Source organism: Aquarana catesbeiana, linkage group LG02 (assembly GCF_042186555.1).
Source record: "Aquarana catesbeiana isolate 2022-GZ linkage group LG02, ASM4218655v1, whole genome shotgun sequence".
Lineage (NCBI taxonomy): Eukaryota > Metazoa > Chordata > Amphibia > Anura > Ranidae > Aquarana > Aquarana catesbeiana.
In genome coordinates this window covers 143,592,635-143,607,209 of record NC_133325.1, presented here as the reverse complement: position 1 = coordinate 143,607,209, position 14,575 = coordinate 143,592,635, and the positions used below count along the sequence as shown (strand labels likewise).

Sequence of the window (14,575 nt, the reverse complement as noted above, 5' to 3'; positions counted from 1 at the left end):
AACTATCGCTGTGGTCTATTAACGTTCAGCTAAACTAGATAGCTGAAACACATAATATAGGTTCTTTTGAATGCCAAAAGATGTTTAAAGTGATGTCAATAGTCACCTGATCTACCCATCCTTGCTATGGTGCATACACACTGGGGTTGATTTACTAAAACTGGAGAATGCAAAATCTGGTGCACAGAAACCAATCAGCTTTCAGGTTTTATCGTCAAAGCTTAGTCGAACAAGCTGAGGTTAGAAGCTGATTGGCTACCATGCACATCTGCACCAGATTTTGCACTCCATTTTTTTCAGTAGCAAACCAACCCCACTGTAAGTTGTGTGACACCTCTGCAACTCTGTCCCACTACACCCTCAATTTCTAACTTACATTGTTGGTAACATCCTTCAGTTCTCATTCCTGGCTGTCAGTGCACATAGCCACTGCTGCCAGGCTGATTTACACTTTCAGCAGATGGTGGGGACAAAATAAAAGGCAGGTTTCAGGGATTTACACTATATGAGCTGGAAAAAAAAATTGTTTTTTTTTCATCAACAATATAAAATATCTCTCGCTCTCTTTCAGTATATATATTTATATCTATATGTTTGCTAGAACTGGATGACATGGGTGAAATACAAGTTAACCACAATTAATATCACTTCACACCCCACATGTAAATCTGCACCAATGAATGTGCAAGACATAAAGGGAACTACTGAACAACCAAACCACAAAAATATCCTTTATGGTAACGTTGCCCTGCACCACTTTGAATGATATCAATAAAAAGCGTATGCAATATACAAAATAACTTTATTACAGCATTAAATAGCTAAAATGATTTTGCAAAAGAGCAAAAGAAATATGTACAAAAAGCAATCATGCAAAAAAGTTGAAAACGGTTCATTTTAATCGTTGATAACTTTTTGATTGCAAGCTTTTGTACATATATCTTGTGCTTGTACAAATTTTTTATTTATTATTGTAATAAAATAATTTTCTATATTCCATAAGGCAGTGGTTCTCAACCTCAAGTGCCCCCAATGGGCCACGTTTTCATGTTTTCCTTTACTTTGCACAGATGCTTTAAATAAATATCAATGATAAGAGCTATTTTATCTAAGAGACGTTCCCAAAACATGGCCCGTTGGGGGTACTTGAGGACTGAAGTTTAGAACCACTGCCATCAATAGGCATTGACCCCTGAACTCATTTCTTCATCTATTATCCCTTTTACATGGACTGACCACTGTGCTGTGTGCTTTCAACTTTCACTTCTCTAATACCCAAAACACAAGATTCTACATGGCATATTAATGACTCAATCCTATCTCATGTATCGCACTCCTCTGATCTAGAAATAGCCATAAAAGATTACCTGGCCAATAATGAGTCCCCTGATATATCCCCACTGACCCTATGGGAAGCTCAAAAACCTGTTCTTCCTGGGGTTTGTATATGCCAAGCCTCATTTCTTAAAAGAGAAAAATGACAACTAAAACAAAAATTAGAAGCAGAATTGAATGCATGCCACACAATCTTTCAATCCAATCCTACCCCTGTGACTAAATTACAGCTTGATAAAGCATGTTTAAACCTTGACCTTTTTTTATCAGAATCTGTAGATAAAATGTTATGTAAGTCTAAACATAATTTTTTTCTTAAAACGAATAAACCAGACACTCTTTTAACCCGAGCACTTAAAAAACTGAATCGCCCCTTTAAACCGATTTGTCTGAAATTATCTCATGATACATTTACTAGTGATCCTCCACACCTTTTAAAAACATCATACCTCCTTATATAAAAAAGAAAGGATCTTTTGATCAAACTTTAGCAGAATCATTTTTTTCACAAATCAAACTTCTTACTATTCCTTTAGCCCAACGCGATTGTCTTGAAAGCCCCATTACAGCTATCGAAATTACATTTGCAATTAACGCTCTTAAACCAAATAAACGTCCAGGCCCAGATGGCTTCTCTGCCCTATACTATAAGAAATTCTCTCTTAACTTTGCTCCAATGTTAACAGACACATTTAATTCTCTCCTTAACGATCAGTCCTTTCGCCCCAAAATATTAACGGCTATAATTTCAATGATCCCCAAACCTCAGTCAGACAATACATCTTGTTCCAACTATAGACCCATATCATTACTCAACCTTGACATTAAGTTACTAGCGAAAGTCTTAGTGACCCGTTTAAATAGTGGAATAGGTTCTTTAATATATAAAGACCAGGGCGGCTTTATCCCACAGCGCCAAGCAGCAGATAATGTACGCAGGACTACTTTACTAATTCAAGCAGCTAAATCACAACAAATACCCATCTGTCTCTTATCTTTAGATAGCAAAAAAGCATTTGATACAGTTTCGTGGCATTACCTACATTTTGTCCTGCAGCGTTGGGGATTTGATCCTCATTTTCTTAGCTGGGTTTCCTCATTATACAAAAATCCCAAAGCTTATGTTAAATACGCTGGATATAAATCAAACCTATTTGACATCTGTAGGGGTACGTGTCAGGGATGTCCACTTTCCTCACTCTTATTTGCCCTACTTATTGAACCACTTGCTCAAGCAATCCGTACTCAACCGTCTATTAAAGGTCTAGATTTAGCTGGTTACCAACATAAACTTTGCCTATTTGCTGATGATATCTTAATCTTTATGTCATCCCCTCATATTTCTGCTCCTAATCTTATAAGTAAACTTGATCAGTTTGCCCACTAATTATTAGCCCTCAAAAATCTATAGCCTTAAATATATCTTAACTCCTCATATTTTACAACAAGCGCAAACATCCCTCCCTTTCTCGTGGTCCACTTCACGCCTTCTTTACCTAGCGATAATTCTCACACCCAATCTTTCTGACATTTTCACTGCCAATTATCCTCCAATTTTGCATCAAATATCTAATCTTCTGACACAATGGTCCTCTCTACCATTATCTTGGATAAGTAAAATGAACGTAATAAAGATGGCTATACTGCCCAAAATTCTTTATCTTTTTCGCGTTTTACCTATCCCTGTTCCAGCATACTTTCTCAGAATATTACAAGGTAAGGCATTCACTTTCGTTTGGGGCTTCTTGAAACCCCATATGCCCAAACACACTCTTTACCTTCCAAAGCCCAAAGGGGGACTAGGGTTTCCTAATTTTACCACCTATTACCATGCATCTCAGTTAGCCCATAGCCCTAAATCTCACGCAAAGCGTGAAATTCCGCTTTGGGTTGCACTGAAATCAATAGATTGCGACCCACTTTCAATAACCAACCTCGTATGGTCTAATTCCTTCAACTGTAAAAAACTCAATAATCCTATAACTAAACATACACTAGCCATTTGGGATAAATTTAAATTAGTAAATGGACTACAATCTCCTCATATACCTCTTTTATAATTTCTCAAAAATCCACTTTTCTATCCTGCTTGGTCTTCCCTTAAATCTTTTAAAGCATGGACCTCCACTAATTTAACTCAGCTCTGTGAACTAGCATCCTCTACATCATTCAAAACTTTCCCTGACGTATGTGAAAGTCACAAACTTCCTAATTCAGAGCGCTTTCCATATCTTCAGATTACATTTTTTTTTATGCCCTATATACAAGGAAGAAGTCATTTAGATAAATTAACGTGCTTTGAAAATATATGTAACCGTGACACACACACTAAGGGACTTATTTCAACTCTTTACACTCATCTTATTACTAAACCCAACTCAGACCCACCATCATATGTGGCTAAGTGGGAGATGGATCTTGGGTTTTCGTTGGAAGCAGCCGATTGGGATACGATTTGGATCACAACTAAGTCATCCTCACAAAACATTGCTGCCTTAGAGACAAATTACAAAGTACGCACATGGTGGTATTTGGTCCCTGTCAGAATTGCGAAATATGCTCCAAATTATTCCCCATCTTGTTTTCGTGGCTGTGGGGATCTTGGATCACATCTTCATACTTGGTGGGATTGCCCGGTAGCAAAAAATTTCTGTAAAGATGTATTTCTTATGATTTCAACACTGTTTGAAATCCCTATCAATCCTGATCCTACAATAGCACTTTTAAACTTAAAACCGGCCACTCTCTCCTACCGCCAATTCAAACTCCTATTACAGATCAATACAGCCGCAAAACAAACAATTGCCAAAGCTTGGAAATCCCCGTCCTTAATAATTGCTGAATCTAAAAATAGAGTGGAAGTTTTTCCTTCCAATTTTGATGCTTCCCTACAAAGACCTTGGTCTGCATTCATGGTATGTGTTTATGAACATGTACTACCCCGGGGACCCCTACTACCTCTCATTTCTTTCTTCCCTATCTATTTTTTCTACTACCTAAGTTTACTTTTTTTTTTATCTTCTTTCTCTCTTCTACTTTTTCCCCCTATTCTCTCTCTCCTCTTTCAACTTACTCTTTATATAGTTCTGGTAGCAGAACTTTTATTTTCTTGGTTATCATTATACCAATTGTACATAGTTCCAATATGTAGTATAAGATTTTAGATTATATAATAAATCATTTTTTTTTTTTTTTTATTTAAAAACTATACTCTTGATAATAATTAAGACCTTTTTTTTTTATCTGAGGTCATCTTATATTAACCTGGTCTAAGTTGGTTTTATCCTCTCTTATACAATACATGACGCAAATTGTTTTAGTTAAACTACTTTTAGTTTATGTTGGAACTATAACTCAATATTATTACCATATATGTGATCTCTTCTTTTGCTGCCACCATATGTACTTATGTATACTAATTATTAAAATTCAATAAACAAATTTGACAAAAACCACTGCCATAAGGAATACTTTTTGTGGTTTGTTCCAAAAATTGTATTTGTATGACATTGCTTACGACACCAAGGATCATTAGGGCTTTGCATAACTACTATACAAACGTATATTTTAAAAGAAAAAGGAAAAAAAAATAATTTCTTTAGCAAAAACAGTTTTTTATGTATGTTTTGTGTTGATAAATATAAATGGTATATATGTTTCATGTTATTACTGACCTTTTGGCCTCCGCATCTTCTTGAATTAGTGTAGTGTTTCTATAAAAAACCTCTGTGGAGAAAAAGGAAAAGGGAAAAGGTTCATGGAGATGTCACAAGCATTCAAAACAAACACCATACCTTTTTTGAGCAGTTATTACATCAAGAAAAAAAAGTCGTACCTGTCATGTATTAAGTATTAGATATAAAGTATATACCAGGCATACCAGAATTTCTAACCAATTGTTTTTCTGGTTTTTGTGCAGCCGTCGAAACCCAGAGCACCAGCTCAGAGGAGATGGTCCCCAGCTCCCCTTCACCTCCTCCTCCTCCACGTGTTTACAAACCCTGCTTCGTGTGCAATGACAAGTCCTCTGGCTATCACTATGGAGTCAGCTCCTGCGAGGGCTGCAAGGTGAGATATCACAGCCAGTTATCTATATCTATTTATTACTAATGGTCCGTGATGGAACATAGTTGGTGAAGCCTCTTCCACAAAAAATGATTGCCATTCTTCAGTGCTCCACTGTCTTTCAAGCCTCAGTCACACAGGTGTACTATAACTTATGCCTGTGTAAGGGCCATGTTTGCCCACATGGGGATGCAGAGGTGTTCCCTGCATCCCCCTGCAGGCAGTCCCATTTATTTCAGTTGGGATGCAGCTTCTCCACAGGCACAGCTGCTGCTCCCAATTTGACAGCTGCATGGATTCAGGTGAACGGCCCTGAAAGCGCACTGTCTGCATTCAGGGGCTGTCTACTTGCATGGCTTCAGATCAGGAGTAAAGAAGAACTGGCTGCACATCGATGAACGTCCAATTGCCGTTTATTAATCACTGAGATTACATTAAAAGACACCAATACACAGTCTTGTAGACGCGTTTCACACAGTACAATTTTGCTTAATCATTGCCGAATGATTAAGCACAATTGTACTGTGCAAAATGCGTCTACAAGACTGTATATTGGTGTCTTTTGATGTAATCTCGGTTATTAATAAACGGCAATTGGACGTTCATCGATGTGCAGCCATTTCTTCTTTACTTCATGTATCCACGGAGGCGGGCCGGGGCTAGCCCTTGAATGGAGTTACTGTCAGGCATAGTTTATTCACCTGGAGCGATGAGTTCTACATTTCTTCAAATTGGGATTGGCTGTGTCTATGGAGCTGCTGAGTCCCAGTTGAAATGAAAGGGACTACCTTCACGGGGATGCATGGAAAACCTGTGCATCCCCGTGCTGGCAAACATGGCCCTTCCACTTGCATACACTATAGTACATCTATTTGAACGAGGCCTTCCGCCATATTTGAGAAATGGAACAGGTGCATCCGTGCTACTACCTCCTGTGTAATGCCTGGTCAGCCTCAAAAACAATATTCGGCCTGGGAAGACTCTGCAAACCTTCATGTGAAATCCGTACAAAAAAGAGAGAAAGGCTGGTGCCATGGAAGTCAGCTAAAACATTGTTTTATTAATGCAGGTGAAAAACAGTCAAAAAAGCCAACGCGTTTCCGTCATCAGGCCTTAAAGTAATACTAAAGTCTCGTTTTTTGGTTTTTTGTTTGTTAAAAAAAAACAAAGCATGTTATACTTACCTACTCTGTGTAGTGGATTTGCACAGAGCAGCCCCAATCCTTATCTTCTCTGGTCCCTCTTCTGTGCTCCTTGCCTCTCCCTCCTGTTGCGTGCCCCCACAGCAAGCAGCTTGCTTTGAGGGCACCTGAGCCGAGCCACAGCTCCGCGTGTCCATTCAGACTCTGAGCCACGCCCCGGCCCCTCCCCTTCTCTCTTCTCATTGGCTAACTGACTTTGATTGACAGCAGCAGGAGGCAATGGCGCGGCGCTGTTGTCTCAGCTAATGGGGAGGGGAGTCCCTGGCAGCCGAGACACCGCTGCAACATCGCTGGATCTAGAGGGGGCTCAGGTGAGTATTAGGGGGGCTGATGCACACAGAAGGTTTTGTATCTTAATGCATAGATTGCATTAGTATAAACAACCTTCTGCCCTTACAATCACTGTAAGCCATGAGTAGGCCTGATGGCCAAAACACATTGGATTTTTTGACTGTTTTTCACCTGCATTAACAAAACAGTGTTTTAGCCGACTTCCATGGCAGCAGCCTTTCTCCCTTTTTTGCACATTTGAGAAATAGGCAAAATCATTTTTGAAAAAAAAAATGTGTTTTAAACATTATGTTTTGCCATAACGTTGAACCACACCATGTACACATATCAGGCATCCCTTTCTTTTTTTGGCAAGTATTGAACATAATATGCTCAGCATCTTATACCAGAAAGCTATGGCTATAAATCACACTGCAGTAAGTCACATCTGAAACCCTGATCAGCTTGCAGATTTTGAAGATCTTATATGAATCTTTATTTTAGCTGTGGAGAATTACTGTCACGTATATGTTGCCAAAAAACAACAAAGGAACTAAGATTTTATTTTATATTTCATTGTCCAACCACACTTTAAGGGCTTATACTAATGAGCTCCAATTTTGTACCATACTTAGTGCTCTCATATTTAAATCTCCAATGTCAGCACACAGTTCTCCTCACTTCTTGGTGGGGGGCCTGGTTAGCAGAGCCATTGCAAACAGCCAGTACTGCAGAGTCATAACCTGCATGATGCTACACATACCATTACTATACACATAAACTGTAAAGTTTAAAGCAAATGGAAAGCATTTGTATTTGTTGGATTTCTTGGCTGAATATGCCCATACAGCGTAATACAGCAGTAGTCGGGAACTTCTACTTGGCCACTCTTTTGACATCCTTTTGGGTTTTTATATATGATATGTGAACATTATTTGCAGGTTGTATTGTAAATATTGGTGTAAACAGGAAAATATTATTATTGTTCTTAATGGTAAAGCTGATTTTAATCTGCCTAGATTTTGCCTTCTCTGGTTCCTCCTTTCACCCCTTCACCCACATGATAATATAATTAAAAAAAAAACATATTTTTATCAAATACTTTTAAACCCAGTGATGTCATGACTGGGTCCCAGTGCTTCTTTATGCAATGCAGGCACATCATGGCTGGTGGAAGGGGCCAGCAGGGTGCTGCACATAGATTCCTGAAAATATTATAGCACTCTGCCTCAATAATTCGCTCAAGAACCCTCAGCCCTGATGCAGTGGGATGGCTTTTGAGTGTTAGGCCGGGTTCACATATGTGCGAATTGGATGCGTTTTTCACCGCGTCCAATTTGCATGACATGCGGGTGTGACCGGCTGTTAAAACAGAGTTCCGCTAAAAAAAAAAAAATGAAATGTCAGCAGCTACAAATACTGCAGATGCTGACTTTTAATACCTGTCCCAGGGTCCAACGATGCGGGGGAATAAAGGCATAGAGGCAGTTCACACACGTCCGGGAGGCAGCCATGGTGCAAGTTCCAAAAACGTCTTGTGTTTTTAGGTCTGGTTCAGGTGCGAATTCAGGCAAAAGAATCACACCTGAGCCAGACCCCAGGCTGGAAACTGCAGCCGCACATATGTGAACCCGGCCTTATGCAAAGATCAAAATACCTCCATGGGCAGGTTTCAGTCTGCAGGAATGAGGTGTGAGTGTCTAGGAGATAGTTTACATGCACATCACCCTAAGTAACTTCCACATGTAATACAGAGCTTCTAAAATTGAAAGAACTTAAGTCCAATGAATGAAAGGGATGGGTCAGAAACAGTAAGGCTGGAGAGGAAAGGGCAAGATTATGCTGGATGTTCTCCAGCCATAGAGGCAGGCTCTATCTGACCTGCTGCAACTTATAATGCACACTGTGAGAAGCTCAAAGTGTGCAGTGAAATTTGAGTAAGTGAATTTGGTACAAGAGTGTGCAACTGTACAAAACTGAAGGTAAGGGCAGAGTTCAGCTTTAATATTTCTGTTACATATACATCATGGCTGAGCCAATATTCATTAGCATTCAGCCTGTGTATTCATGGGGTGCAGCTGTATTTTATAAGTTACCATGTACTGCAAGTAATGAAAACCACTGCCTATAGGCTTGCAGAACATCCTTTGTAATGGGGGCTATCATGTGTTCATAGTAGAGTCATCTGTTATGTGGGGCAAACCTATATCCAGTCTATCCATTCATGAGGCTCCAGATAATAGTGCCTTAGGACATGATAGACTGCTTTCTCCAAAATATGTCTTCAATGTCTCTGTTCAGTCTGCAAGACAATTCTTACTTTCTTTACTTTTATTTCTGCTGCAGATCTCTGACTAACTCTCTCTGACCCTCTTTTTCTCTGCCATTGTCTAGTATCTCCATCTGCTAGAGTTTATTCTCCCTCCTCTCATTTGTCCCCCTCTCTGCATGCCATCAAGCATTCATCATCTGTGTCTATTTAAAATAATCAATGATTTCAACTCTTTGCTGCATTCCCAGATCCCTTACTAACAAGCTCAACAGACGGGGTGCACAGTCTAACCGAAAAAAATGGGGACTGCTTTAGTTCTATATTGTATGTTTAACAGCAAGCAGTTTTAGTCTTATTTATAATATGTATCATAATAATACATATATATAGTTTACATTTTGTATACCTATGTATGTATGTAATCTGATATATAGCTTCCCTTTAGATTTTCTTCTACATGTTTGGATGCCACATTATCTTAGGCAGGCTGAATTGAGGCTAATTCAGTAAACATTTGGGGAGGATTTATAGCTTAGGCAGCCAATAATACTGCACACTGACCTATGACAAGGGAATCTGATTATTAAATCGGAACTAAACTCTCTCAATCAGCATTAATTATTTTTATTCTTTTGCTGCTAGCATTCGTAAATAGATGGGAGGGTACACTATATTGTCAAAAGTATTGGGACACCTGCCTTTACACCCACATGAACTTTAATGGCATCCCAGTCTTATGTCCCGTACACACGGTCGGACTTTGTTCGGACATTCCGACAACAAAATCCATGGATTTTTTCCGACGGATGTTGGCTCAAACTTGTCTTGCATACACACGGTCACACAAAGTTGTCGGAAAATCCGATCGTTCTAAACACAGTGACGTAAAACACGTACGTCGGGACTATAAACGGGGCAGTGGCCAATAGCTTTCATCTCTTTATTTATTCTGAGCATGCGTGGCACTTTGTCCGTCGGATTTGTGGACACACGATCGGAAATTCCGACAACGGATTTTGTTGTCGGAAAATTTTATATCCTGCTCTCAAACTTTGTGTGTCGGAAAATCCGATGGAAAATGTCCGATGGAGTCCACACACAGTGGGAATTTCCGACAACACACTCCGATCGGACATTTTCCATCGGAAAATCCGACCGTGTGTACGGGGCATTAGTCTGTAGGATTCAATACTGAGTTGGCCCACCCTTTGCAGCTATAACAGCTTCAACTCTTCTGAGAAGGCCGTCCACAAGGTTTAGGAGTGTGTCTATGGGAATGTTTGACTATTCTTCCAGAAGTGCATTTGTGAGGTTAGGCACTGATGTGAACGAGAAGGCCTTGCTCGCAGTCTCCGCTCTAATTCATCCCAAAGGTGTTTTATCAGGTTGAGGTCAGGACTTTGTGCAGGCTAGTCAAGTTCCTCCACCCCAAACTCGCTCATCCATGTCTTTATGGACCTTGCTTTGTGCACAGGTCCAAATCATTTGGCAGAAGGGGGATTATGGTGTGGGGTTGTTTTTCAGGGGTTGGGCTTGGCCCCTTAGTTCCACTGAAAGGAACTCTTAAGGCATCCGTTGGACAGTTTCATGCTCCCAACTTTGTGGGAACAGTTTGGGGGTGGTCCCTTCCTGTTCCAACATGACTGCGCACCAGTGCACAAAGCAAGGTCCATAAAGACATGGATGAGTGAGTTTGGGGTGGAGGAACTAGACTGGCCTGCACAGAGTCGTGACCTCAACCCGATAGAACACCTTTGGGATGAATCAGAGCGGAGACTGCAGGCCAGGCTTTCTTGTTCAACATCAGTGCCTGACCTCACAAATGCGGTTCTGGAAGAATAGTCAAACATTCCCATAGACACACTCCTAAACCTTGTGGACAGCCTTCCCAGAAGAGTTGAAGCTGTCATATATGGTAGTCCAACTCAATATTGAACCCTGCAGACTAAGACTGGGATGCCATTAAAGTTCATGTGCTTATAATGGAAGGCAGCACAATACTTTTGACAATATAGTGTATATTATATTTACTTGTTTAATTTTTTTCCAGTTGCTTCCTTGTTTCTGGCCTAGGCCAAAATGATGTCAGACATCCCAGGAGTCTTCATGAGTAGCCCAAATGCCGGTCCTGCACACAAGATCACAATTTTTGTCTGCTACTGTATTCGTCGCTTGTAGCAACAGTTGCACTGATATAATTTCTGTATGAAAATGTTAAGCACTGACCTAAGAAATCTTTCAGCGTGCAGGATCATTTTACCATTCAGTCTCTGGAAGACATAGTTAGTAAGGTTGAAAAAAGACACCAGTCCATCCAGAGTGAGTGTCTACAATTGTCCCCATCCCTGTACATTGTGTCTCATTAAGATGCTCATGTATTATATCATTATTTTATTTAAGGTACCCATATAGTGCCGTCAATTTATGCAGCGCTCCACACATACATCGCACACTCACATCGGACCCTACCCTCAAGGAGTCCACAATCCAAGGTCCCCAACTCACATTCATATACTAGGGCCAATTTTTGGACATAAGCCAATTAACCTACTAGCATGTCTTTGGAGTGTGGGAGGAAACCGGAGTACCCGGAGGAAACCCACGCAGGTACATGGAGAACATGCAAACTCCAGGTTGGGATTTGAACCAGTGACCCTTTTTACTGCTAGGCAAGAGTGCTACCCACTACACCACTGTGCCACCCACTACACCACTGTGCCACCCACTACACCACTGTGCCACCCGTTACTGTTCTGCATGTAAGGAGTGTTCCGTTGCAACTTTTAGTTCACAGGTCTTAGTAAAGATGAAAAAATCGATTTAAAAAGAAAAGTGTCTAGCTGGAAAACCACATAATGAGAATTGCCACAGGGTACAGTTGGCTCTGGCATGTTATTTTAGAAAAAATGGCCAACACCAAATCTTTTGACAAAATAACCAAAGTTCAACCCAGATCTGGCCATCTAACTTCCATTTCTGTGCCGCTGCTTCCTTCTGTTTGGTAGTCCCTCAAACACAGTCCAATGTATGTTATCACTATCATGTTTTCCAGTAAGGCAAAGAGAAAAATGTAATAACCCATAACAACCAATCAGAGCAATCTATTGATGTGGCAAACTGTAAGCTGCATTCTGATTGGTTGATTGTGACTACAGTATTTTATGGAGCCCCTTTGCAGTGCTTTATTGAATAAGCTTGTATGTGGATTTCATTATGTCCATCATATCTTTTGTCTTACTCTCATTCCATCCAGTCACCTCAACCCCCTTCCCTCTCTCTGGCAGGGTTTCTTCCGTCGCAGCATACAGAAAAACATGGTCTACACTTGTCATCGTGATAAGAACTGCCAAATCAACAAGGTGACACGGAATCGCTGCCAGTTTTGCCGACTACAAAAATGTTTCCAGGTTGGCATGTCAAAAGAAGGTGAGTCATGGCCGTGTTCAATCATACACTACATGGGGTGTAGAAAGAAAATAGATCTTTCCAGCAAAAGAGGGGTCAGGCCTTTCACACCGGGCTTTCAGCTAGTTAAAGCTGTGGACTCCGCATTCCTTGTAATCCCAACACCTCATTCTGTCCCTTGGGTGCTCATGTAAATAGATACTTTACAAAGAGAGGCTCCTCGATTCTGGATTCCAGAAGGATAAACATATACTCAAGTAACAATCCTGCCCCACTCCAAATATCAAAGTGAGAAACTTTTTATTCCTATTTCCAATAAGGAAAGACTAAAAGAAAGCGACAGCGTGTCAAACCCGTCACATCTATAATGTCACATATAGAAAAAAGTACAAAGTAGAGCAGAATATAGGAGAATGTGTGCTATGTAACATATTAAACAGCATGGCAAATATCAGAGATTGAGGCTGAATAATTCAGTTTCTTTAGAGTTTACCACGATTAATTCTTCACCTGCTCTCTTCTTTTCCTCAATCTCAGAGTTCTCATATTAGTGAGTTGTAGGTTCAGCCTTCCTCACTAGAGGCACATCCATCATCCCCTCCTTGGAGCCATACTAGACAATGGCAGACAGGGAGTCTGTATTTGTATTATTGCCATTCACTGTTAGGTCTTTACATACGCTGTACATGTTCTTTTGTTCAAGTGACCTCACTGTTATATCTGCACACAATTCTTATTTATTGTTCCTATCTATTTCCTTCTTGTAATCTTACTCCTGACCATCTTCCTTCTTAGCTTGCAGGTTGTCTCCAGTTAGCACTTCGCTTTTCTAACCATTTCCAGGGTTAAATTGACATTTTATTTGCTCAGCCCTTTTCTCTCTAATTACAATCTTATTTCTTTCTTTTCTTAATCTGCTACTTCATTAATCAGCCTATCTCTTCTATATTGTATCTATTGTTTCCTCCTCACCTTTTTTTTTTTTTTTTTTTTTTTTACTTCCTCTATGTGTTATTACTCAGCTCACCTCTTTCCTATTGTTTCCTCTCCACCATCCATTTTTTTCACTCCCCTCTTCTCCTCTCCCTCCTTCCTTTTGCTCCGCCTTTCTCTTTTTCTCTCTTTTTTTCTGCCAATGTCTTGGTATACTGATGCCCCCTGCAAGTGCAGTTGCTCCAGGGCTTAGTAAATGAGGTAAGGTTTCACTTTGCAAAGAGTACCCGAATAATGGATAATTTAAAAAAAAAACACCATTTTTGCTTACACATGATTGGGTGATGGAAGACAGCAGAGCTTCTGCTCATTTACTAAGCGCTGGAGTCTTTTTGCGTTTAGTAAATCAACCCCAGCGTCTCACTCTCTACCTTTCTCTCTACCTTTCTTTCTCTGTCTTACTCTCTACCTCTCCCTCCATATCTCACTCTGTACCTTTCTCTCTATTTCTTTTTTTCTTTCCCATTCTGTCCCTACTTCATCTCCACCTTTCTTTTACTCCATCTCCTTCACTGTCTACCTTTTTCTCCCACTCTCTAGCTTACTCTTTTTTTACTCATTATTTCCACCGTTCTCTTCCTCTCTCTCTCACTCTTTTTCTCTCTCTGTCTGTCTCTCCCCCCCCCCCCCCCCCCCACCTTACTGTCTTCTTCTCTCTACTTTCCTCTTATTGCTCACTCTACTTTTCCCTTGCTCCCGCTCTCTCTCTCTTTCTACCTTACTTTCTTCTCTACTTTTTCTCCTCCTCCCTCTCACTCACTCTCTACCTCTCTCTCTACCTTGCTTTCTTCTTCTAACCACTTTTTCTCTTCCTCCCTCTCATTCACTCACTCTCTCCCTCTCTCTCTCTTATTTGCTCTCTACCTTGCTTTCTTCTTCTGTCTACTTTTATCCTCCTCCCTCTCGCTCACACTACCTTTCTCTCTCCCTCTCTCTCTCTACCTTACTTTCTTCTTCTCTCTACTTGTTCTCTTCCTCCCTTTCACTCACCCTCTACCTCTCTCTCTCTCTCTCTCTCTCTCTCTTTCCCTCT

General features: G+C 40.4%; 1 protein-coding gene across 7 annotated transcripts in view; it reads left to right on the top strand.

Annotated features, from left to right (window-relative positions):
* The window catches only part of RARG (retinoic acid receptor gamma), a 292,426-nt gene that overhangs the window by 264,224 nt on the left and 13,627 nt on the right, over window positions 1–14,575 (top strand). For all 7 annotated transcript variants that reach the window (XM_073613571.1, XM_073613575.1, XM_073613573.1 and 4 more), the window contains 2 exons: window positions 5,255–5,403; window positions 12,429–12,570. In XM_073613571.1, coding sequence (XP_073469672.1) covers window positions 5,255–5,403; window positions 12,429–12,570 — 291 coding nt within the window. The remainder of the gene's footprint in view (window positions 1–5,254; window positions 5,404–12,428; window positions 12,571–14,575) is intronic.